This window comes from Thalassophryne amazonica, chromosome 7 (genome assembly GCF_902500255.1).
Source record: "Thalassophryne amazonica chromosome 7, fThaAma1.1, whole genome shotgun sequence".
Lineage (NCBI taxonomy): Eukaryota > Metazoa > Chordata > Actinopteri > Batrachoidiformes > Batrachoididae > Thalassophryne > Thalassophryne amazonica.
In genome coordinates this window covers 122335403-122362690 of record NC_047109.1, presented here as the reverse complement: position 1 = coordinate 122362690, position 27288 = coordinate 122335403, and the positions used below count along the sequence as shown (strand labels likewise).

General features: G+C 44.0%; 1 protein-coding gene across 1 annotated transcript in view; it reads left to right on the top strand.

Annotated features, from left to right (window-relative positions):
* The window catches only part of LOC117513529 (palladin-like), an 85827-nt gene that overhangs the window by 38487 nt on the left and 20052 nt on the right, over nt 1–27288 (top strand). Inside the window, exons 2-4 of the mRNA XM_034173697.1 lie at nt 376–426; nt 2649–2826; nt 2956–3018. Of these exons, the coding sequence (XP_034029588.1) occupies nt 419–426; nt 2649–2826; nt 2956–3018 (249 nt within the window). The 5' untranslated portion in view covers nt 376–418. The remainder of the gene's footprint in view (nt 1–375; nt 427–2648; nt 2827–2955; nt 3019–27288) is intronic.

Below are 27288 nucleotides of genomic sequence, written 5' to 3'. Positions count from 1 at the left end.
CCATGATGTTGTCCACTGTAAATGACATGTTGTTAATGAGTTTACAATTCTAATCTGACCTTACAAACAATGCAATGCCTCCGCCCCTTCTCGTCTGCCTATTAACCAGGAACAATTCATAACCATCAAGATATACCAGATCTTTATTATCCTCATTTAACCATGTTTCTGAAATTGCAATATTGAAATTGAAACTGTTAAACACTACCCAATCTAGAGCCCATGGATCCCCACAGGCAACCTTAAAGGTATGTTTTTTAAGATATGGGTGCCTAACTTAGCTTAACAAAAAGGTGAGGGACACAATGATAATAAAAACTGTAAAAAATCTATATTTAAATACAGAATTTTAACAGTGTCTTTCTGTCTTTGCAGAAAGTAAAATCACATCTATGCTGCCTTCTGGAGCACCTGAAACATGGCTCAGTAAGTCATACAGAAAAATGAATTTGCCACATTTATGATGGATGTCAACAAATCAACCTGAATTAAGTCAAAATGATGAATAATATTTTCACAACACTGACTTACAGCCTAATCACTGAGACACACATAACTCATGCCTGAGTTATTTTCATTAGTTACTTCATCCAAACCATCAACATGCTTATTAGACCCCATTCCTGCCAGGCTGCTCAAGGAAGTCCTACCATTATTTAATGCTTCAATCTTAAATATGATCAATCTATCTTTGTTAGTTGGCTATGTACCACAGGCCTTTAAGGTGGCAGTAATTAAACCATTACTTAAAAAGCCATCACTTGACCCAGCTATCTTAGCTAATTATAGGCCAATCTCCAACCTTCCTTTTCTCTCAAAGATTCTTGAGAGGGTAGTTGTAAAACAGCTAACTGATCACCTGCAGAGGAATGGTCTATTTGAAGAGTTTCAGTCAGGTTTTAGAATTCATCATAGTACAGAAACAGCATTAGTGAAGGTTACAAATGATCTTCTTATGGCTTCGGACAGTGGACTTATCTCTGTGCTTGTTCTGTTGGACCTCAGTGCTGCTTTTGATACTGTTGCCCATAAAATTTTATTACAGAGATTAGAGCATGTCATAGGTATTAAAGGCATTGCGCTGCGGTGGTTTGAATCATATTTGTCTAATAGATTACAGTTTGTTCATGTAAATGGGGAATCTTCTTCACAGACTAAAGTTAATTATGGAGTTCCACAAGGTTCTGTGCTAGGACCAATTTTATTCACTTTATACATGCTTCCCTTGGGCAGTATTATTAGACGGTATTGCTTAAATTTTCATTGTTACGCAGATGATACCCAGCTTTATCTATCCATGAAGCCAGAGGATACACACCAATTAGCTAAACTGCAGGATTGTCTTACAGACATAAAGACATGGATGACCTCTAATTTCCTGCTTTTAAACTCAGATAAAACTGAAGTTATTGTACTTGGCCCCACAAATCTTAGAAGCATGGTGTCTAACCAGATCGTTACTCTGGATGGCATTTCCCTGATCTCTAGTAATACTGTGAGAAATCTTGGAGTTATTTTTGATCAGGATATGTCATTCAAAGCGCATATTAAACAAATATGTAGGACTGCCTTTTTGCATTTACGCAATATTTCTAAAATCAGAAAGGTCTTGTCTCAGAGTGATGCTGAAAAACTAATTCATGCATTTATTTCCTCTAGGCTGGACTATTGTAATTCATTATTATCAGGTTGTCCTAAAAGTTCCCTAAAAAGCCTTCAGTTGGTTCAGAATGCTGCAGCTAGAGTACTGACAGGGACTAGCAGGAGAGAGCATATCTCACCCGTGTTGGCCTCTCTTCATTGGCTTCCTGTTAATTCTAGAATAGAATTTAAAATTCTTCTTCTTACTTATAAGGTTTTGAATAATCAGGTCCCATCTTATCTTAGGGACCTCGTAGTACCATATTACCCCATTAGAGCGCTTCGCTCTCAGACTGCGGGCTTACTTGTGGTTCCTAGGGTTTGTAAGAGTAGAATGGGAGGCAGAGCCTTCAGCTTTCAGGCTCCTCTCCTGTGGAACCAGCTCCCAATTCAGATCAGGGAGACAGATACCCTCTCTACTTTTAAGATTAGGCTTAAAACTTTCCTTTTCGCTAAGGCTTATAGTTAGGGCTGGATCGGGTGACCCTGGACCATCCCTTGTTATGTTGCTTTAGACGTAGACTGTGGGGGGTTCCCATGATGCACTGTTTCTTTCTTTTTTTGCTCCGTATGCATCACTCTGCATTTAATCATTAGTGATCGATCTCTGCCCCCCTTCTCAGCATGTCTTTTTCCTGGTTCTTTCCCTCAGCCCCAACCAGTCTCAGCAGAAGACTGCCCCTCCCTGAGCCTGGTTCTGCTGGAGGTTTCTTCCTGTTAAAAGGGAGTTTTTCCTTCCCACTGTGGCCAAGTGCTTGCTCATAGGGGGTCGTTTTGACCGTTGGGGTTTTTCATGGTTATTGTATGGCCTTGCCTTGCAATATGGAGCGCCTTGGGGCAACTGTTTGTTGTGATTTGGCGCTATATAAGAAAAAAGTTGATTGATTGATTGATTGACATTAGTGCACAAATCGTCAGTGGACATTTCAGATTTGAAGAAAAAAAAAAAACATCCATTAACATGAATTAAATCGTTGACTCATTTTTTATATGTGCGTCTGGTGCAGCATCCACAGTGTGCAGAAGAAGACCAGCAGCATGTCTCTGACGATCTCCTCTTCCTCCTCAACCTCCTCATCCTGTCAAGAGCTCTCCTCCTGCTCCTCCAGCTTGTCATCCTCCTCCACCTTCTTCACTCAGAGACACTCCAGCCTGGCACAGCGGCTCGACACCAGCCCACAGAGGGTAAGTTCATCAAACACAGATACATAAATTTGTTTGATAAGCACATATAAATTCAAAGTGATGTTATATATCCACAGTAAAGTCATGGTGGAATAAACAAACTCAATGCATTTTTGTAACTGTTTCTAGATTCAGAGTCCACTCTACAATCAACAGCTTTCAGGAAACAGAGTGGCCCCGACCTTTGTTAAGGTAAAAATAAAAATAATAATAATGACAATATTCAATCAATCAATCAATCAACTTGTTTCTTATATAGCGCCAAATCACAACAAACAGTTGCCCCAAGGCGCTCCACATTGCAAGGCAAGGCCATACAACAATCATGAAAAACCCCAACGGTCAAAACGACCCCCTATGAGCAAGCACTTGGCCACAGTGGGAAGGAAAAACTCCCTTTTAACAGGAAGAAACCTCCAGCAGAACCAGGCTCAGGGAGGGGCAGTCTTCTGCTGAGACTGGTTGGGGCTGAGGGAAAGAACCAGGAAAAAGAGATCGATCACTAATGATTAAATGCAGAGTGATGCATACGGAGCAAAAAGAGAAAGAAACAGTGCATCATGGGAACCCCCCCACAGTCTACGTCTAAAGCAACATAACCAAGGGATGGTCCAGGGTCACCCGATCCAGCCCTAACTATAAGCCTTAGCGAAAAGGAAAGTTTTAAGCCTAATCTTAAAAGTAGCAGCGTTAGTTTTTACAATTATTATTGTTATGTGTCGGACGCAGCTCGGAGAACCGACCAGCGTTTGAAGGACCCAGTATGAAATAAGCAGAGCACGGTACAAAGGCTAACTGAATTTAATACATAACAGTGATAATATAATAACAAAAGGTGCGGCCTGGCGTGGTGCGCTCCCAGCAGCGCTAAGGGTCCGGAGCCAGAAGCTGTTTCGGACCCAAGGACCCCGCCGACACCCCCCAGGTGGCCGCAACAACCGAGTCTGTGAAAGAAGGAACCATTATGTGAGTCCACACTCTACACACAGAACACTTAAAGGTGTACAAACAGTAAACACTTCCTGGCTTGATTACTGATCAGCTTCCCAACCTGCAGGCATGGAACATCCAGTTCACAAAACTCCACTGCAGTGGAAGCTGATACATGACTAACAAACAGCTCAATACAATAAGGTGTGAGGGACACCACATTTACTGACTGTATAACTGTTAGTCACAAAATCTAACGTACCTCAGGAAGTGTGCTGACGAGCGTGAAACCTCACCCCCTCCTCTTTCACAGACTGTGCATCAAACCTGGACGTTCTCAGCATCCGCTGCTGATGAGATGGCTCCCGAGACGACGATCTCACCCGTCTGGTCACAAGGTCGAGTCTCTGGCAAATACACACTGTGCACTCCAGTCTTAAATGCCAACATGTTCCAATCCATCCAGATGCACCACAGCTGTGAGTCCTGACGAGTCGCAGGTGATCAGGGTGAGGTCCTGACAGCCTCAGCAACACAGCCACTCAGTCCCAAACGCACGCCACCTGGGAGGAAAACCAAAAAACAGAAACAAACCGCCAGCCAGGCCCCCCCAGCCATATAACAATTATAAATGCTTTAAGGCTGTAAAACCCCTCACTACACACTTTATACACTTTTCTCAAACAGGCATTAACATTTTATCACATTTCTCTCCTGTGTAAACACTCTCAAAGTTCAAACCTTAGTAGAAAAATAAGTCCAGTATTATAAATCAAATCAAATCAATTTTATTTATATAGCGCCAAATCACAACAAACAGTTGCCCCAAGGCGCTCCACACTGTAAGGCAAAGCCACACAACAACTACGGAAAAACCCCAACGGTCAAAACGACCCCCCGTGAGCAAGCACCTGGCAACAGTGGGAAGGAAACCCCCCCCCTAACAGGAAGAAACCTCCAGCAGAACCAGGCCCAGGGAGGAGCAGTCCCCCGCCGGGACTGGCCGGGGCCGAGGGAGAGAACCGGGAAAAAGACATGCCACGGAGGGGAGCAGAGACCAACCACCAATGACTAAATGCAGAGTGGTGCATACAGAGCAAAAAGAGAAAGAAACACTCAATGCATTATGGGAACCCCCCAGCAGTCTAAGTCTATAGCAGCATAACTAAGGGATGGTCCAGGGTCACCTGATCCAGCCCTAACTATAAGCCTGTCGCGTCTTTTTCCACAATTTTATTCACTTTATACATGCTTCCCTTAGGCAGTATTATTAGAAAGCTTTGCTTAAATTTTCATTGTTGCGCAGATGATACCCAGCTTTATCTATCCATGAAGCCAGAGGACACACACCAATTAGTTAAACTGCAGGAATGTCTTACAGACATAATCAATCAATCAATCAATCAACTTTTTTCTTATATAGCGCCAAATCACAACAAACAGTTGCCCCAAGGCGCTCCATATTGCAAGGCAAGGCCATACAATAACCATCACTAATGATCGATCTCTGCCCCCCTCCACAGCATGTCTTTTTCCTGGTTCTTTCCCTCAGCCCCAACCAGTCTCAGCAGAAGACTGCCCCTCCCTGAGCCTGGTTCTGCTGGAGGTTTCTTCCTGTTAAGAGGGAGTTTTTCCTTCCCACTGTTGCCAAGTGCTTGCTCACAGGGGGTCGTTTTGACCGTTGGGGTTTTTCATGATTGTTGTATGGCCTTGCCTTACAATATAAAGCGCCTTGGGGCAACTGTTTGTTGTGATTTGGCGCTATATAAAAAAAAAGTTGATTGATTGATTGAATGATTAAATGCAGAGTGATGCATACGGAGCAAAAAAAGAAAGAAACAGTGCATCATGGGAACCCCCCCACAGTCTACGTCTAAAGCAACATAACCAAGGGATGGTCCAGGGTCACCTGATCCAGCCCTAACTATAAGCCTTAGCGAAAAGGAAAGTTTTAAGCCTAATCTTAAAAGTAGAGAGGGTATCTGTCTCCCTGATCTGAATTGGGAGCTGGTTCCACAGGAGAGGAGCCTGAAAGCTGAAGGCTCTGCCTCCCATTCTACTCTTACAAACCCTAGGAACTACAAGTAAGCCCGCAGTCTGAGAGCGAAGCGCTCTAATGGGGTAATATGGTACTACGAGGTCCCTAAGATAGGATGGGACCTGATTATTCAAAAACCTTATAAGTAAGAAGAAGAATTTTAAATTCTATTCTAGAATTAACAGGAAGCCAATGAAGAGAGGCCAACACGGGTGAGATATGCTCTCTCCTGCTAGTCCCCGTCAGTACTCTAGCTGCAGCAGTCTGAACCAACTGAAGGCTTTTTAGGGAACTTTTAGGACAACCTGATAATAATGAATTACAATAGTCCAGCCTAGAGGAAATAAATGCATGAATTAGTTTTTCAGCATCACTCTGAGACAAGACCTTTCTGATTTTAGAGATATTGCGTAAATGCAAAAAGGCAGTCCTACATATTTGTTTAATATGCGCTTTGAATGACATATCCTGATCAAAAATAACTCCAAGATTTCTCACAGTATTACTAGAGATCAGGGAAATGCCATCCAGAGTAACGATCTGGTTAGACACCATGCTTCTAAGATTTGTGGGGCCAAGTACAATAACTTCAGTTTTATCTGAGTTTAAAAGCAGGAAATTAGAGGTCATCCATGTCTTTATGTCTGTAAGACAATCCTGCAGTTTAGCTAATTGGTGTGTATCCTCTGGCTTCATGGATAGATAAAGCTGGGTATCATCTGCGTAACAATGAAAATTTAAGCAATACCGTCTAATAATACTGCCCAAGGGAAGCATGTATAAAGTGAATAAAATTGGTCCTAGCACAGAACCTTGTGGAACTCCATAATTAACTTAGTCTGTGAAGAAGATTCCCCATTTACATGAACAAACTGTAATCTATTAGACAAATATGATTCAAACCACTGCAGCGCAGTGCCTTTAATACCTATGACATGCTCTAATCTCTGTAATAAAATTTTTATGGTCAACAGTATCAAAAGCAGCACTGAGGTCCAACAGAACAAGCACAGAGATAAGTCCACTGTCCGAAGCCATAAGAAGATCATTTGTAACCTTCACTAATGCTGTTTCTGTACCATGATGAATTCTAAAACCTGACTGAAACTCTTCAAATAGACCATTCTTCTGCAGGTGATCAGTTAGCTGTTTTACAACTGCCCTCTCAAGAATCTTTGAGAGAAAAGGAAGGTTGGAGATTGGCCTATAATTAGCTAAGATAGCTGGGTCAAGTGATGGCTTTTTAAGTAATGGTTTAATTACTGCCACCTTAAAGGCCTGTGGTACATAACCAACTAACAAAGATAGATTGATCATATTTAAGATTGAAGCATTAAATAATGGTAGGACTTCCTTGAGCAGCCTGGCAGGAATGGGGTCTAATAAGCATGTTGATGGTTTGGATGAAGTAACTAATGAAAATAACTCAGACAGAACAATCGGAGAGAAAGAGTCTAACCAAATACCGGCATCACTGAAAGCAGCCAAAGATAACGATACATCTTTGGGATGGTTATGAGTAATTTTTTCTCTAATAGTCAAAATTTTGTTAGCAAAGAAAGTCATGAAGTCATCACTAGTTAAAGTTAATGGAATACTCAGCTCAATAGAGCTCTGACTCTTTGTCAGCCTGGCTACAGTGCTGAAAAGAAACCTGGGGGTTGTTCTTATTTTCTTCAATTAGTGATGAGTAGAAAGATGTCCTAGCTTCACGGAGGGCTTTCTTATAGAGCAACAAACTCTTTTTCCAGGCTAAGTGAAGATCTTCTAAATTAGTGAGACGCCATTTCCTCTCCAACTTACGGGTTATCTGCTTTAAGCTACAAGTTTGTGAGTTATACCACGGAGTCAGACACTTCTGATTTAAAGCTCTCTTTTTCAGAGGAGCTACAGCATCCAAAGTTGTCTTCAATGAGGATGTAAAACTATTGACGAGATACTCTAGCTCCCATAAAGACATGGATGACCTCTAATTTCCTGCTTTTAAATTCTGGCCCCACACTTGGCCCCACAAAATCTTAGAAACATGGTGTCTAACCAGATCCTTACTCTGGATGGCATTACCCTGACCTCCAGTAATACTGTGAGAAATCTTGGAGCCATTTTTGATCAGGATATGTCCTTCAATGCGCATATTAAGCAAATATGTAGGACTGCTTTTTTACATTTGCGCAATATCTCTAAAATTAGAAAGGTCTTGTCTCAGAGTGATGCTGAAAAACTAATTCATGCATTTATTTCCTCTAGGCTGGACTATTGTAATTCATTATTATCAGGTTGTCCTAAAAGTTCCCTGAAAAGCCTTCAGTTAATTCAAAATGCTGCAGCTAGAGTACTGACGGAAACTAGAAGGAGAGAGCATATTTCACCCATATTGGCCTCTCTTCATTGGCTTCCTGTTAATTCTAGAATAGAATTTAAAATTCTTCTTCTTACTTATAAGGTTTTGAATAATCAGGTCCCATCTTATCTTAAGGACCTCATAGTACCATATCACCCCAATAGAGCGCTTTGCTCTCAGACTGCAGGCTTACTTGTAGTTCCTAGGGTTTGGGTTAGGGTTAAGATTAGGCTTAAAACTTTCCTTTTTGCTAAAGCTTATAGTTAGGGCTGGATCAGGTGACCCTGAACCATCCCTTAGTTATGCTGCTATAGACTTAGACTGCTGGGGGGTTCCCATGATGCACTGGGTTAGGGTTAGGGGCAACTGTTGTTGTGATTTGGCGCTAGATAAATAAAATTGATTTGATTTGATTTACAATGTTGCCCTCCAGTGATTGTTTTTGAGCACTGAGGTGAAATTGAAACTGACCAGTTAATGAAGACTTAGTTTGAGAATGCTTCAATAAGTGTCATGGTGACATGCCCATAAATGCCCGCATTCCCAAATGAATTGCTTATTTTCAATCATCCTAGTTCAAGCATCTTACTAGGTGGGCATGCCAGCTCTGTGGGTCTGTCCAGATCCAGGTTTGAGGCGGTCCACCGAAATGTGTTCGGCTTTGCCGCCGATGTCCACCACAAAGGTTTTGGTCATGTTTTAAGGACACAAAAAGGGCCATCGTAAGGGGGCTGTAGTGGTCCTCTGCGTCTTTTTTTTTTCAAGATGGCGCTGTTGAAGTAGCAGCCTGTTACTTCAGCTCTGCTCCCTCTTTTCCTACTTTCGCTATTTTTAATAAAATTCAAATTCAAATTAATTAATTTATATAGTGCCAATTCACGATGAACTCATCTCAAGGCGCTTCACACAACATAAAACAACAACAAAAAAACTGAATTAAAAATTTAAAACACAATAAAAAGATGACCATAAAAGAATACAAGAATAAAAACACATCATAACACTAATGATAAAACAGGGAAAACAAATAAGTCTTTAAACGTGACTTAAAAGTCTCCACAGTATCAGACTGCCGAATGTGTGCCGGGAGATCGTTCCAGAGAGCTGGAGCACGGTAGGAGAAAGTTCTGTGACTGGCAGACTTTTTATTCACCCTGGGAACACACAGAAGTCCTGCACCTTGAGAACGCAGGGCCCGAGCTGGTACATAGGGGCTTACAAGGTCAGCCAGATAGAGAGGTGCAAGTCCATGAACAATTTTATAAACTAATAACAGTACTTTAAAATCCGATCTTGCAGCAACTGGAAGCCAGTGCAGGGATGCCAAAACGGGCGTAATGTGATCAAACTTTCTGCTTTGTGTCAAAAGTCTGGCAGCAGCATTTTGAACCAGTTGAAGACCCTTAATCCTGGACTGCGGTAAGACAGAAAATATAGCATTACAATAGTCCAATCTAGAAGAGACAAATGCATGAATCAAAGTCTCAGCATCAGCCATAGACAGGATGGGATGAATCTTCGCTATATTTTGCAAATGGAAGAAAGCAGTCCTCGTAATGTCTCTAATGTGGATATCAAAGGACAACGTAGGATCAAAAATTACTCCAAGGTTCCTCACTTTATCTGTATGATGTATAACACACGAACCTAAGCTAAGTGCTAGCTGATCAAATTGATGCCAATACCTCGCTGGACCAAGAACCATAACTTCAGTCTTATCAGAATTTAAAAGTAGGAAGTTACTAGACATCCAACATCTTACTGATACAAGGCAATCTTCCAAAGATTTTATGTGAATGAGATTACCAGCAGTTATTGGCATGTACAATTGAGTGTCATCAGCATAGCAATGAAAGGGAATCCCAAAGCGCAGCAGTATATTCCCAAGGGGTGCTACATAAAGGGAAAAAAGCAGGGGGCCTAAAACGGATCCCTGCAGAACCCCAAACTTCATGTCACTACGATCAGAGGAGGTGCCATTACACAATACACAGTAAGAACGACTGGACAGGTATGACATCAATCAATCAATCAATCAATTTTTTTATATAGCGCCAAATCACAACAAACAGTTGCCCAAGGCGCTTTATATTGTAAGGCAAGGCTATACAATAATTATGTAAAACCCCAACGGTCAAAACGACCCCCTGTGAGCAAGCACTTGGCTACAGTGGGAAGGAAAAACTCCCTTTTAACAGGAAGAAACCTCCAGCAGAACCAGGCTCAGGGAGGGGCAGTCTTCTGCTGGGACTGGTTGGGGCTGAAGGAGAGAACCAGGAAAAAGACATGCTGTGGAGGGGAGCAGAGATCGATCACTAATGATTAAATGCAGAGTGGTGCATACAGAGCAAAAAGAGAAAGAAACAGTGCATCATGGGAACCCCCCAGCAGTCTACGTCTATAGCAGCATAACTAAGGGATGGTTCAGGGTCACCTGATCCAGCCCTAACTATAAGCTTTAGCAAAAAGGAAAGTTTTAAGCCTAATCTTAAAAGTAGAGAGGGTGTCTGTCTCCCTGATCTGAATTGGGAGCTGGTTCCACAGGAGAGGAGCCTGAAAGCTGAAGGCTCTGCCTCCCATTCTACTCTTACGAACCCTAGGAACTACAAGTAAGCCTGCAGTCTGAGAGCGAAGCGCTCTATTGGGGTGATATGGTACTACGAGGTCCCTAAGATAAGATGGGACCTGATTAATCAAAACCTTATAAGTAAGAAGAAGAATTTTAAATTCTATTCTAGAATTAACAGGAAGCCAATGAAGAGAGGCCAATATGGGTGAGATATGCTCTCTCCTTCTAGTCCCCGTCAGTACTCTAGCTGCAGCATTTTGAATTAACTGAAGGCTTTTTAGGGAACTTTTAGGACAACCTGATAATAATGAATTACAATAGTCCAGCCTAGAGGAAATAAATGCATGAATTAGTTTTTCAGCATCACTCTGAGACAAGACCTTTCTGATTTTAGAGATATTGCGTAAATGCAAAAAAGCAGTCCTACATATTTGTTTAATATGCGCTTTGAATGACATATCCTGATCAAAAATGACTCCAAGATTTCTCACAGTATTACTAGAGGTCAGGGTAATGCCATCCAGAGTAAGGATCTGGTTAGACACCATGTTTCTAAGATTTGTGGGGCCAAGTACAATAACTTCAGTTTTATCTGAGTTTAAAAGCAGGAAATTAGAGGTCATCCATGTCTTTATGTCTGTAAGACAATCCTGCAGTTTAGCTAATTGATGTGTGTCCTCTGGCTTCATGGATAGATAAAGCTGGGTATCATCTGCGTAACAATGAAAATTTAAGCAATACCGTCTAATAATACTGCCTAAGGGAAGCATGTATAAAGTGAATAAAATTGGTCCTAGCACAGAACCTTGTGGAACTCCATAATTAACTTAGTCTGTGAAGAAGATTCCCCATTTACATGAACAAATTGTAATCTATTAGACAAATATGATTCAAACCACCGCAGCGCAGTGCCTTTAATACCTATGGCATGCTCTAATCTCTGTAATAAAATTTTATGATCAACAGTATCAAAAGCAGCACTGAGGTCTAACAGAACAAGCACAGAGATGAGTCCACTGTCCGAGGCCATAAGAAGATCATTTGTAACCTTCACTAATGCTGTTTCTGTACTATGATGAATTCTAAAACCTGACTGAAACTCTTCAAATAGACCATTCCTCTGCAGATGATCAGTTAGCTGTTTTACAACTACCCTTTCAAGAATTTTTGAGAGAAAAGGAAGGTTGGAGATTGGCCTATAATTAGCTAAGATAGCTGGGTCAAGTGATGGCTTTTTAAGTAATGGTTTAATTACTGCCACCTTAAAAGCCTGTGGTACATAGCCAACTAACAAAGATAGATTGATCATATTTAAGATCGAAGCATTAAATAATGGTAGGGCTTCCTTGAGCAGCCTGGTAGGAATGGGGTCTAATAAACATGTTGATGGTTTGGATGAAGTAACTAATGAAAATAACTCAGACAGAACAATCGGAGAGAAAGAGTCTAACCAAATACCGGCATCACTGAAAGCAGCCAAAGATAACGATACGTCTTTGGGATGGTTATGAGTAATTTTTTCTCTAATAGTTAAAATTTTGTTAGCAAAGAAAGTCATGAAGTCATTACTAGTTAAAGTTAATGGAATACTCAGCTCAATAGAGCTCTGACTCTTTGTCAGCCTGGCTACAGTGCTGAAAAGAAACCTGACATCAACTATGCAAGAGCAGTTCCAGTAATCCCAAAGTGATTCTCCAGCCTATATGCTGCCCATACTTTTTAATGGTGCTTATTTGTTTTTATTTGCAGTGGGTGGTACCCTGTGCAAATATGCACATGGGAAACCCACTTTTCGTACTCTTGTGATCATCTTTATGCTGCTCTCTGCACTTTTTGAGGCAGCACGAGGAAATCCCTTTGTTTCGAGCTCCGGACATCCCATTGTTTATAGCCAGGATCAGCTGCTTGGACTAAGAGACTCAATGCACAGTGGGCCGGGCCCCCGCTATGCTGAGCACCTGCACGTACCTGCAGACATTCGGAAGAAACGTAGGAGCTGCAGGGGCAGCCAGACAAAGCGGAGAAGGATTTATATTCTGTCTGTGGTCATGGGGAATGTAAGATCTCTCTGCAACAAGACCGAGGAGCTGTCAGCGCAAACCTGTTTCCAGAGGCTGTATAAAGACTGCAGTCTCATGTGCTTCATGGAGACGTGGTTGGATGAACATGTACCAGACTCTTTAATCAACATGGATGGCTTCACACTTATCCGTGCGGAGTGGAAAAAAGAGAGGAGGGGGGCTCGCCGTTTATGTGAGTGAGAGATGGTGCAGCGGGACTAATATTCACGTGAAGGAGCAGATCTGCTCCTCGGAAGTGCAGCTACTCGCGGTGAGCATGAGGCCGTACTATCTCCCATGGGAGTTTGGAAGTGTAATTACGCTCTGCGCATATATTCCTCCCTCTGCGGACGCTGCCGCTGCCTGTGAGCAGATTCACACCACAGTCACGCGGCTGCAGACACAACACCCACGCACACTCTTCCTCATCACCGGGGACTTTAATCACGCCTCCCTCTCCGCCACCCTCCCCACATTCACCCAGTACGTCACGTGTAAAACCAGGGACAATAGAATACTGGACCTTTTTTACTCTAATGTGGAGGACGCTTACACCTCCACACCCCTCCCCCCCACTGGGATGCTCTGATCAAAATCTCGTCTATCTGCTCCCCCAATACACACCCAGGGTGAGAAGACAGCCAGTGCAGAAAACGTCAGTGAAACTATGGATGGAAGAGGCCACTGAGAGGCTGAGGGACTGTTTCAGAACCACAGACTGGAGCATGTTTCAAAACTCTTATGGTGAAGACATCAACGGCCTGACCCAGTGTGTCACTGACTATATGAACTTCTGTGTGGAGAGCACTGTGCCCACCCGGAGGGTACGGTGCTTCCCCAACAACCACCCCTGGGTGACCCCCGAGCTGAACCAGAAGAAGAGGGCCTTCAACTCGGGAGACAGAGAGGAGCAGCGTAGAGTCCAACAGGAGCTCCAGTGGAAGATCCGTGCAGCCAAGAAGGTGTATGAAGGGAAGATGGAGGAGCAGCTGACCCGGAACAACATCAGACACGTGTGCAGATGCCTCAAGACCGCCTCTGGATTTGGGCAGGGTGCCAGCAGGACTAGAGATGGGGATTCTCGGTTCGCAGAGGAGCTAAACAGATAATTTAACCGTTTTGGCTCCTCCACGTCTGCCCCTCGCCTGCTCCCAGCCCCCCCACATGTCTCCAGCAGCCGTCCACAGTACGTGTGGCTGCGCGGCTGTCAGTCTGAGGTGATAAGGTGCAGCACCGGGGCCCCCCAGGGCACCGTCCTCTCGCCTTTCCTCTTCACCCTCTACACCTCGGACTTCACCTACAACAGGGACAACTGCCACTTCCAGAAGTTCTCTGATGACTCCGTCATTGTGGGTCCCATGTCTGAGGAGAATGAGCTGGAGTACCAGTTGGTCATCACAGACTTTGTGGACTGATGTGAGCACAACCACTTGTGTCTCAACACCAGTAAGATGTAGGAGATGGTGATCGATTTCAGGAGGAAACCACCACCTCACCCACCGGTGAACATCCAGGGGGAGGACATAAAGACTGTGGACAGTCTGAAATACCTGGGTGTTCACCTCAACAGCAAGCTGGACTGGACTCATAACACCAACACCCTGTACAAAAAAGGTCAGAGTCACCTCCACCTTCTGAGGAGACTGAGATCCTTTGGAGTGAGCAGGCCTCTGCTTAAGACCTTCTACAACTCTGTTGTAGCCTCAGCTAAATACCTATATATATATAGGTATGTACCTATATATATATATATATATAGGTATATACCTATATATATATATACGCATGTATGTGAGTACGTGTGTGTGTATATATATATATATATATATATATATATATATATATATATATATATATATATATATATATATATATATATATATATATATATATATTCTATTTCTACCTCATTTCTTCATGTCTTGTACTGTTACAAGTCTTATTATTATTGCTTATCCTTGCACACACTGTTCGATGAACATTTTCCTCTACTTGCACCCACCTTGTGTGTTTTCTTAAGAGCTGACGTAACGTGAATTTCTCCTCTGTGAGATCAATAAAGTTGATCTTATCTTATGTTATGAAGAATAAAAACATAATCCGCTGATTGCAGGTGTGGGAGCGTGAAGGAAAATGGAGTGCTGTGTTGTGTAGTTGGCAATGGTGAAAAAAGTCAAAGTTTGTCCTGAAGGTCGCCCTTTTGGCAGGTCGCTGACCAGGGGGCTGTGGTATCTGGGATGAATGAAATCCCCAGGGACCCGTATGTTTGACCATAAACTAGCTCCCCCGATGAGGACTGGAGGTCCTCCTTGGGGGCAGTCCACAGGCCCAGCATGACCCATGGGAGCCTGTCTAGCCAAACACTGTCAGTTAATCCAGCCCGTAGAGCAGCTTTCATGGAGCGATGGAAATGCTAACATAATCCACTGGCCTGGGGGTGATACGCCATGGTCTGGTGAAGTTTCACCCCCAGGCTGTCGGTGATCACGTTCCATATTTCCGGCGTGAACTGTGAGCCTCTTTTTGAGCGCATGTCAGATGAACTTCGCTGCCACCAGCCATTGTGATGTTTTCGCTCCGGGGTGGGAAAGGCCATGCACAGCATCAAAAATGTGCTGCTTCCATGTGGTGGGGACAACTGTCCGTGGCTGCCCTGTGGAGACATCATAAAGCAGTTTGGCACGTTCACCAAAGATAATGTCTGTGAGCTGTAATGCGGTGGTCACTGATCTGAGTGCTTGCACCTCCGGATTGGAGGTTTGAACCATGTGGTTGTAGTCCAGATCGAGGTGGAAAGTGGCTGTGAAGGCTCAAGAGAGGCAGTCCATAAGAGAGTTCGTCTTGGCCGTAGTGAACTCTGAGATGTAGGTGAGCTGCCATTGCTGGTGGGTGGACCAGGGTTCTAAGACTTTGGCCATGGTGAAAGTCAGTGGCTTGTGGTTGACAAAAGCTGTAAACTGCCACCACTCCAGTAGCATGTGGAAGTGTTGGATGGCAAGGTGCAGGGTGAGCAGCTCCCGGTTGAAGATGTTTTATTTGTTGGGGTGCAACTGTTGACTGACGTCTGACATGTGAACTTGACATTGGAGTCTACCGAGTTGATGTGCTCTATTGACGGGCATCGCTCCAAGTCACTGGTTCAGATATGTCGATGACACATGGGTTAAAATCAGGCAACAGGAAGTGGAGGCCTTCACAGAGCACACGTGAGGATGCCAGAAACAACCATTTAGCCTTCTTGGACTGTGATGTTACGACTGGAGAGAACAGGCAGCTCCAGACAGGGGTTTACAGAAAACCCACTCACACTGACCAATATCAGCTCTTTGGCTCAAACCACCCCCTTGAAGACAAGCTCGGGGTGATCAGGACTCTTCAACACAGAGCCCTACAGGTGCCCACAACTACAGAGGGAAGGGCTAAAGAACAACAACATGTCCGGAAAGCCCTCACAGTATGTGGTTACCCACGATGGTCCCTGGATAAAGTGCAAAAGTCTCAAAGAACAAAGAGACCAGACAGACAGGAGACGGAGCCAAGAAGAAGTAGGGGAAAAACTACAGAGGATCTTCAGACAGTACAAAATCCCAGTTTACTTTAAATCTGTTAACACCTTGAGACAGTAATTAGTTCACCCTAAGGACAGGATCCCTAGTTACAAACAGAGCAATGTAGTGTATTCTATCAGATGTCAGGAAAACTGTAACAAACACTACATAGGTGAGACTAAGCAGCCGTTACACAAAAGGCTATACCAGCACCACAGAGAGAGTGCCGGTGGACCTCAGTCTGCAGTTCATCTCCACCTTAAAGACACTAACCACACGTTTGAGGACAAGGAAGTAAAAAAATTAGCCAGAGAAAGGAAATGGTTTGAGAGAGGCGTGAAGGAGGCATTTTATGTGAAACATTTGAAACCCAGCCTTAACCAGGAAGGGGGTCTGAGACATGCTTTGTCCCCTGTTTACAATGGGGTACTCAGGTCAAAGCAGTTTCAGTCGTTTATTCATGGTAATGAGTCATTCACATCATCAGGAGAGTCGTCAGGGGAGCCGTCAGGAGAGGCGTCCGTCACATCATTAGGAGGGACAGCTGCCCTGTCATTAGGAGGGTGCTAACTAGAGCACAATAGGTGCTAATTAGAGCTATTGTTTAGTCACCAGCCTATAGCAGTCTGCCTCTTGGTAGGAAGGGTGTGGTTAGGTTTAAAACTCCAGCTTTTGTGGCTTCTGTTATTCTTCTCTACAAGAGTCAAGACAGAAGTCAGACTACCAGAGCAAGAATTTTAGCTGAGGAAGCTTCTGCAATTTGAAGTGAAACAGGATTCCCTGTTTGGGAATCCGCTAGCTTAGCGTAGCTACTAGCTCTTAGCCGTTTTAGCATGGCGGCTTCTCCTGTCTCTCCCGTACTTTTCTGCTCTGGGTGTGAAATGTTTAGTTATTCCTCGGCCTCTTTTAGCAGTAACGGTACTTGTAATAAGTGCAGCTTATTCGTAACTTTGGAGGCCAGGCTGGGCGAATTGGAGGCTCGGCTCCGCACCGTGGAAAATTCTACAGCTAGCCAGGCCCCTGTAGTCGGTGCGGACCAAGGTAGCTTAGCCGCCGTTAGTTCCCCCCTGGCAGACCCCGTGCAGTCGGGAAGGCAGGCTGACTGGGTGACTGTGAGGAGGAAGCGTAGCCCTAAACAGAAGCCTCGTGTACACCGTCAACCCGTTCACATCTCTAACCGTTTTTCCCCACTCGACGATACACTCGCCGAGGATCAAACTCTGGTTATTGGCGACTCTGTTTTGAGAAATGTGAAGTTAGCGACACCAGCAACCATTGTCAATTGTCTTCCGGGGGCCAGAGCAGGCGACATCGAAGGACATTTGAAATTGCTGGCTAAGGCTAACCGTAAATTTGGTAAGATTGTAATTCACGTCGGCAGTAATGACACTCGGTTACGTCAATCGGAGGTCACTAAAATTAACATTGAATCGGTGTGTAACTTTGCAAAAACAATGTCGGACTCTGTTGTTTTCTCTGGGCCCCTCCCCAATCAGACCGGGAGTGACATGTTTAGCCGCATGTTCTCCTTGAATTGCTGGCTGTCTGAGTGGTGTCCAAAAAATGAGGTGGGCTTCATTGATAATTGGCAAAGCTTCTGGGGAAAACCTGGTCTTGTTAGGAGAGACGGCATCCATCCCACTTTAGAGGGAGCAGCTCTCATTTCTAGAAATCTGGCCAATTTTTTGGGATCCTCCAAACTGTGACTGTCTAGCGTTGGGACCAGGAGGCAGAGCTGTGGTCTTATACACCTCTCTGCAGCTTCTCTCCCCCTGCCATCCCCCTATTACCCCATCCCCGTAGAGACGGTGCCTGCTCCCAGACCACCAATAACTAGCAAAAATCTATTTAAGCATAAAAATTCAAAAAGAAAAAATAATATAGCACCTTCAATTGCACCACAGACTAAAACAGTTAAATGTGGTCTATTAAACATTAGGTCTCTTTCTTCTAAGTCCCTGTTGGTAAATGATATAATAATTGATCAACGTATTGATTTATTCTGCCTAACAGAAACTTGGTTACAGCAGGATGAATATGTTAGTTTAAATGAGTCAACACCCCCGAGTCACACTAACTGTCAGAATGCTCGTAGCACGGGCTGGGGCGGAGGATTAGCAGCAATCTTCCATTCCAGCTTATTAATTAATCAAAAACCTAGACAGAGCTTTAATTCATTTGAAAGCTTGTATCTTAGTCTTGTCCATCCAAATTGGAAGTCCCAAAAACCAGTTTTATTTGTTATTATCTATCGTCCACCTGGTCGTTACTGTGAGTTTCTCTGTGAATTTTCAGACCTTTTGTCTGACTTAGTGCTTAGCTCAGATAAGATAATTATAGTGGGCGATTTTAACATCCACACAGATGCTGAGAATGACAGCCTCAACACTGCATTTAATCTATTATTAGACTCTATCGGCTTTGCTCAAAAAGTAAATGAGTCCACCCACCACTTTAATCATATTTTAGATCTTGTTCTGACTTATGGTATGGAAATAGAAGACTTAACAGTATTCCCTGAAAACTCGCTTTTGTCTGATCATTTTTTAATAACATTTACATTTACCCTGATGGACTACCCTGCAGTGGGGAATAAGTTTCATTACACTAGAAGTCTTTCAGAAAGCGCTGTAACTAGGTTTAAGGATATGATTCCTTCTTTATGTTCTCTAATGTCATATACCAACACAGAGCAGAGTAGCTACCTAAACTCTGTAAGGGAGTTAGAGTATCTTGTCAATAGTTTTACATCCTCATTGAAGACAACTTTGGATGCTGTAGCTCCTCTGAAAAAGAGAGCTTTAAATCAGAAGTGTCTGACTCCGTGGTATAACTCACAAACTCGTAGCTTAAAGCAGATAACCCGTAAGTTGGAGAGGAAATGGCGTCTCACTAATTTAGAAGATCTTCACTTAGCCTGGAAAAAGAGTTTGTTGCTCTATAAGAAAGCCCTTCGTGAAGCTAGGACATCTTTCTACTCATCACTAATTGAAGAAAATAAGAACAACCCCAGGTTTCTTTTCAGCACTGTAGCCAGGCTGACAAAGAGTCAGAGCTCTATTGAGCTGAGTATTCCATTAACTTTAACTAGTAATGACTTCATGACTTTCTTTGCTAACAAAATTTTGACTATTAGAGAAAAAATTACTCATAACCATCCCAAAGATGTATCGTTATCTTTGGCTGCTTTCAGTGATGCCGGTATTTGGTTAGACTCTTTCTCTCTGATTGTTCTGTCTGAGTTATTTTCATTAGTTACTTCATCCAAACCATCAACATGCTTATTAGACCCCATTCCTGCCAGGCTGCTCAAGGAAGTCCTACCATTATTTAATGCTTCAATCTTAAATATGATCAATCTATCTTTGTTAGTTGGTTATGTACCACAGGCCTTTAAGGTGGCAGTAATTAAACCATTACTTAAAAAGCCATCACTTGACCCAGCTATCTTAGCTAATTATAGGCCAATCTCCAACCTTCCTTTTCTCTCAAAGATTCTTGAGAGGGTAGTTGTAAAACAGCTAACTGATCACCTGCAGAGGAATGGTCTATTTGAAGAGTTTCAGTCAGGTTTTAGAATTCATCATAGTACAGAAACAGCATTAGTGAAGGTTACAAATGATCTTCTTATGGCTTCGGACAGTGGACTTATCTCTGTGCTTGTTCTGTTGGACCTCAGTGCTGCTTTTGATACTGTTGACCATAAAATTTTATTACAGAGATTAGAGCATGTCATAGGTATTAAAGGCATTGCGCTGCGGTGGTTTGAATCATATTTGTCTAATAGATTACAGTTTGTTCATGTAAATGGGGAATCTTCTTCACAGACTAAAGTTAATTATGGAGTTCCACAAGGTTCTGTGCTAGGACAAATTTTATTCACTTTATACATGCTTCCCTTGGGCAGTATTATTAGACGGTATTGGTCTTGTCTCAGAGTGATGCTGAAAAACTAATTCATGCATTTATTTCCTCTAGGCTGGACTATTGTAATTCATTATTATCAGGTTGTCCTAAAAGTTCCCTAAAAAGCCTTCAGTTGGTTCAGAATGCTGCAGCTAGAGTACTGACGGGGACTAGCAGGAGAGAGCATATCTCACCCGTGTTGGCCTCCCTTCATTGGCTTCCTGTTAATGCTAGAATAGAATTTAAAATTCTTCTTCTTACTTATAAGGTTTTGAATAATCAGGTCCCATCTTATCTTAGGGACCTCGTAGTACCATATTACCCCATTAGAGCGCTTCGCTCTCAGACTGCGGGCTTACTTGTAGTTCCTAGGGTTTGTAAGAGTAGAATGGGAGGCAGAGCCTTCAGCTTTCAGGCTCCTCTCCTGTGGAACCAGCTCCCAATTCAGATCAGGGAGACAGATACCCTCTCTACTTTTAAGATTAGGCTTAAAACTTTCCTTTTCGCTAAGGCTTATAGTTAGGGCTGGATCGGGTGACCCTGGACCATCCCTTGGTTATGTTGCTTTAGACGTAGACTGTGTTTCATAATTATTGTATGGCCTTGCCTTGCAATGTGGAGCGCCTTGGGGCAACTGTTTGTTGTGATTTGGCGCTATACAAGAAAAAAGTTGATTGATTGATTGATTGAAACGTCCTCACGTCAAGCAACCCAGTCCAGTCAAAGATTCAAGCTTCTCTACAATGGTGGTGAGTCCAAACTGGCACTTTGCAGGATTGATTATCAGGCCATGCCAGCTGAAGCACTCAAAAAGTATCAGTAGTGCTCTGATTGGCAGGAGCTGGCCACCAGGATGTCATCCAGGTAGATGAACAGGAATGGCAGGTCACGTAGCACAGAATCCATGAGGTGCTGGAAAGACTGGGCAGCATTTTTAAGTCCGAAAGGCATCCTCAGGAAGTCAAACATTCCGAATGGCGTGATCACTGCTGTTTTGGGTATGTCTTGTGGCGGGACCGGCACCTGGTGGTATCCATGGATGAGGTCCACCTTGGAGAAGATGGTTGTGTCCACCAGGTGCGCAGAAAAGTCCTGTATGTGGGGCACGGGGTAGCGGTCTAGCATTGTGACATTGTTGAGTTGGTGTTAGTCACCACATGGGCATCACCCACCACCGGGTTTTGGCAGCATGTGGAGGGGTGATGCCCACAGGCTGTTAAAGCGGCAGATGATGCTGAGGTGTTCCATGTTGTGGAACTCCGTTTTGGTGATGCTGAGCTTGGCTGGGTCGAGGCGTCTTGCACTGGCATACACCAGGGGGGCCATGGTGGCGATGTGGTGCTCCACTCCATGCTTAGCAGTGGGGGTGGAGAAAGTGGGTTGTGTGAGAGCGGGGAATTCACTGCAATGGCGACAACCACATGCTGGACAACCTGATGGAGCCCATGCCACTGAGGGTGCAGTTGTAAGAGGAAAAGGGAGTAGTGTCTGCAGTTTTTGACATACACCAGCAGTCCGTACGCACAGAGAAAGTCCGCACCCAGGAGGGGAGTGGCGACCTTGGCCGTCATGAAGTCCCAGTTAAAAGTCTGTCCTCCAAAACACAAGTTGACATGCCGGGTGTCGTATGTGCGCATGGAAGTGCCGTTGGCAGTGCTGAGGGGTGGGCCCACTCCATCCACCAAGATGTCGAGGTTGGATGCTGCAGGATGCTCCGTTGCACTCCGGTGATGCACAGGAACTGTCAACCCGAGACACAGTAACTTGGCGACACAGCGACCGTTCGAGTTTGAGTATTACTGCGAGTTAATCGCCACGACTGTAAGGTTAAAACAATTGGTAAAACGTAACTGTTAGAACCCCAACATTATCTGCTTGATGACAAGTTCAACAAATGTTTTGAGGCTTGTTAACGTGCCAGTTTATGTAATGTGAGGCATTATTGTAAAGCGCTTTGTGCGTCTGATACAGATGGAAAAGCGCTATATAAATGCAGTCCATTTACAGCTGCCATGAGTGTTGCTTCCTCCAAGGGAGGCGCTGGTGTGTTTTGTGGAGCCGCTGCAGCTGTGTGTGCTGGGGCGAGTGTGGCTGCTTTCATGCCGTGGTGCTGGCCAGCTAGGAAGAATTTGTCGACCTCCTCCACCAGCGCACGTCAGTCCATAATCGTGGTGTTAGCCAGCGCTGTGCACACCTGAGGAGGAATTTGGACCTGCAGCATTCCATCCATGAGCTCAGAGGGCTTGCTGTCCCCCAGCCCGTGCAGGGAGAAGAGCTTGCTGGCCCTTTCAGTGTCTGACAGTTCAAACGTTTTAAGGAGGTGATCCTTGATGGCTGCTTGTTCGCAGCTGGGGGGCTTTATAGGAGCACGACCAATCTTGTTGCCATGGAGCTGCTGAGGGCCAAGATGACATAATAATATTTTGTGTCGTCTGCGGTGATCTCTCTCAGAGCAAACTGCAGCTCGGTTTTTACAAACCAGGCAGCAGCAAATGACACTGCACGCTGGAATGTCTTTCAAAAACGCTGAAAAACAGACGTCGGGGTCACCATGTTGTGTGGGCCGCTGAAGTGGTGGTACTGCTGGCCCACCACCAGAGGGCGCCCTGTCTGAAGTGTGGGCTTCAGGCACAAGAGGGCGCAGCCGCCACACGGGAGCAGCCGGGAGTGGCAGCTGTCTCTCATCACCACCTGACAGCTGTCACTCATCACCACATCATCATAAAAGCCGGACAGCAACTCCACCTTCTTGCCGAGATATCGTCAAACCAAGAAGGTAAATTCTCAGCCGTTGTTGTGTTGACGCACGTACTTGTTTTCGTGTGTGTTGAACTGTTTGCAGGTGTCTTGATCGCTACTTTCAGCTGGAGGCTGGGTTCGCGGATGGTGGAGGAGTGACGCACTTCACTCCTCACTCCGAACTTCAATAAGTAGGAATACAGACTCTGCATAAACTGTGTACTTGAGGTGGAGGTGTCTTTCCCACCCGACTAATACAAGAAGAACTTGCTGACTGTTTGCTGGGTGTGTGCTCACACCCACCCTTGATTGTTTCTGCTTCCTGCCAGCAGTACCAGATCCGACAGCCGGAGACGGTGACCACCTGGGGACTCAGGACTTGGCGGCTCCAGTATTCTCCGGTTTCGGTGGCGGTGGAAATCGTGTGGGTGCCAGCTCTTCTCTGGACGGATGTCTTCTATCCTCGAGCCTGCCCACGCGTCACCTTGTATATTTCGATTGTAACCCAAATTCTGTGTTTGTCTGTATTCTCGTTGTGCACATTTCACAACAATAAAGTTGTTGTTGTACAGTAAAGTTGTATTTTGGCTCATCTATTGTCCGTTCATTTACGCCCCCTGTTGTGGGTCCGTGTCATTACACTTTCCCAACACACCAGTTTAGAAAATGCAACAGTGTAGAGTTGGAAACAATAAAAGGACATGAGTTCTACATTCAAAAACACAGAGCACATACTTTAATTGCAGCAAAGTAAAATACATGCGCTTTCACTTCAGGCACACATCTTAAATACCCCTGACCCGGCTTGAACTCCGGGGGGGGGACCAAAGGCCCGGCATATCAAATACATATTCTTAAGCTGCCGACAGTCTGCATGTGACTATGAGCGTCAAGGGGTGAAAAGGTTGAAGCAATTGGCAGCAGCAGACATTTGTGTGAGACAGGTTTGCTCCACAGAGGTGTGACCATATCCTTGAGTGAAGCAGGGAAACCATTGTTATTGCAAGTTATTGCATTTCCTTCTGAACATTTGAGTCAGTGAATTCTGTACAAGACAGTCCTTTTGTGAGCGCATGCATGTGCACTACAATACTCTCTTTTTTGTCAAACCATCATACAGTGCATCTGAAAAGTATTCACAGCACTTCATTTTTTCCACATTTTATGTTACAACCTTATTCCGAAATAGATGAAATTCATTTTCCCACAAAGTTCTACTCACAACACCCCATAATGACATGAAAAAAAATTTTTTTTTTTTTGCACATTTATTAAAAATAAAAAAAATTAAGAAATCACATGTACACAGCCAGTCTGCTCTGTGTATGCCTGATTCCATCAGATCTCAGAAGCTAAGCAGTGTGGCATCTGGTTAGTACTTGGATGGGAGATTCCTTTGGAACACCAGTGGCTGTGTGTTTCTCCAAGTAACACTGGAGTTGTATCAGGAAGGGCATCTGGCATAAAACTTGTGCCGAATAACAATGCGGATCTGGCTCTATCTGTTGTGGTGATCCCTTACAAAACGGGAGTAGCCAAATGGACAACAACAACAAGAAAGCACATGTACATAAGTACCCACACCCTTTGCTCAATACGCTGTTTTGCAGTGATGAATATGGCGCCATCTTATGGTCTGTGACTCACGCAAGAGGTTGGTTTCAGCAGAGTTACAGTTCAGGGCACAATGTAAACAAACCTTATGAAGTATGGACAACAAGACAACATCAGGACATGGCAGAGTCCATCACAGGTGCTACACCTCCTCAAGATAACCCTCTCAACTTGGGAGAACATGTCATCATAATCGCCCATGAACCTGCTGGATCAGCGCCATCCACATCCTCGCTAGCCATTGTTAACATGCACTGTGTGACGCCGGAAATCTGTTGGTGCCGCGGTGCATTCTGGGAAGTGCAGGGGGTTGCCAGGGGGATTAAGGGAAATGTTCAATTTTTTTCAATTTATTTTCATGTATTTAGTGGCAAATCACAACAACGCTGCCTCAAGGCGCTTCACACAAGTAAGGTCTAACCTTACCAACCCCTAGAGCAAGCACACATCCGACAGTGGTAAGGAAAAACTCCCTCTGAGGATTTGAGGAAGAAACCTCAAGCAGACCAGACTCAAAGGGGTGACCCTCTGCTTGGGCCATGCTACCGACACAATAGGCAATACAGGAAATTTTGCAGGAACTTTTGGGAGATTTTGGGAGTTCATGCCGGTGCACAAGATGGGAGGCCTGCAGAAGAAAACACCACACCCATCTCTGGATGGAACCGCACCTTAAACAGAGAGACAAACAGAATCAGGTGGCCGAAAGACAACAAATACAGCATAATTTATCAGCATTTAGCAACAAGAAAAACAGAAGAAATAATAAGGTGATCGCTGGCCACTAACCCTAAGCTTTACTAAAAGACCCAGTCTTTAGATAAAGGCGAGGCTGCAGCCCGCACTCTTTACTAATAAAATTAATTTAAAAGACTAAAAACCATAGTACCATACTATGCCAGTATGCTAGCCATGCAAAAGGGAAAATAAGTGCTTACAAGTCTGGACTTGAAAGTCTCTACAGAATCTGACTGTTTTATTGATGCAAGGAGATCATTCTATAAAGCAGGTGCACGATAAGAGAAAACTCTGTGACCATCAGACTTTGAAGTTAAAGTACTGAATACTTTGTTGATGCATCTTTGGCAGCAATTACAGCTCAAGTCTTTTTGAATATGATGCCATAAGCTTGGTACACCTATCTAGTTGTCCTGAAACCAATCCTTTGATATCTTGGCTGTGTGCTTACAGTCATTGTCCTGCTGAAAGATGAACCATCACCCCAGTCTGAGGTCGAGTGCTCTGGAGCAGGTTTTCATCCAGGATGTCTCTGTACATTCCTGCACTCATCTTTCCCGCAATCCTGACTGGTCTCCTAGTTCTTGCTGCTGAAAAACATCCCCACATCATAATGGTGCCACCACCATGCTTCACTGTAGGGATGGTGCCTGGTTTCCTCCAAACATGACGCCTGGGATTTACCCCAGAGAGTTGAATGTTTGTTTCATCAAACCAGAGACTTTTGTTTCTCATGGTCTGAGAGTCCTTCAGGTGCCTTTTGTCAAAATCATGGTTGGCTGCCATGTGGCTTTTACTAAGGAGTGGCTTCCGTCTGGCCACTCTACTATACAGACCCGATTGGTGGATTGTTGCAGAGATGGTTGTCCTTCTGGAAGGTTCTCCTCTCTCCACAGAGGAATGCTGGACCTCTGACAGCGTGACCATCAAGTTCTTGGTCACCTCCTTGGCTAAGGCCCTTCTCAGTTTAGACAGGTGGCCAGCTTTAGGAAGAGTCCTGGTGGATCCATACTTCTTCCATTTACAGATGATGGAGGCCACTGTGCTCATTGGGACCTTCAAAGCAGAAAAAATGTTTCTGTACCCTTCTTCATCACTAAGGGCCCTTGGGCAAGGTCCTTAATCCCCTAGTTGCTCCCGGTGTGAAGTGAGTACCTTGTATGGCAGCACCCTCACATCGGGGTGATTGTGAGGCATTATTTGTAAAGTGCTTTGAGCAAGTGATACAGATGGAAAAGTGCTATATAAATGCAGTCCATTTACCATTTACCTTCCCCAGATTTGTGCCTTGAGACAATCCTGAGACAATCCTGTCTCGGAGGTGTACAGACAATTCCTTTGGCTTCATGCTTGATTTGTGCTCTGACATGCACTGTCAGCTGTGGGACAGGTATGTGTGTGTTTCCAAATCATGCCCAATTGAATTTACCCCAGGTGGACTCCAATTAAGCTGCAGAAACATCTCAAGGATGATCGGTGGAAGCAGGATGTACGTGCATTAAATTTTGAGCTTCATGGCGAACACTGTGAATACTTATGTAAATGTGATTTTCGTTTGTTTTTTATTTTTAATAAATTTGCAAAAATCTAAAAAAAACCCACTTTTTTCACATTGTCATTGTGGGGTATTGTGTGTACACCTCTGAAGAAAAAGAAAAGAACTTCATCCATTTTGGAATAAGGCTGTAACGTAACAAAATGTGAAGAAAGTCAAGTGCTATGAATACTTTCTGGGTGCACTGTATATAGATAGATGTGTCTGAATAATGCACTGTATAAGTAACAGAAAAACTCTGTACTCATATTTGGCCATCTGTGGTGCATTCTGCTGCCTCATGATAGCAATGCACCAGCACTGTGTCTGATTGTACCTCATTTTAACACAAACATGCCCATGGGTGCACAGATGAGCACAGGTACATTTGGTAGTTACACAGCATGGATGCTGTGCTGTGGACTGCTGTTCACCACGTGTAAGG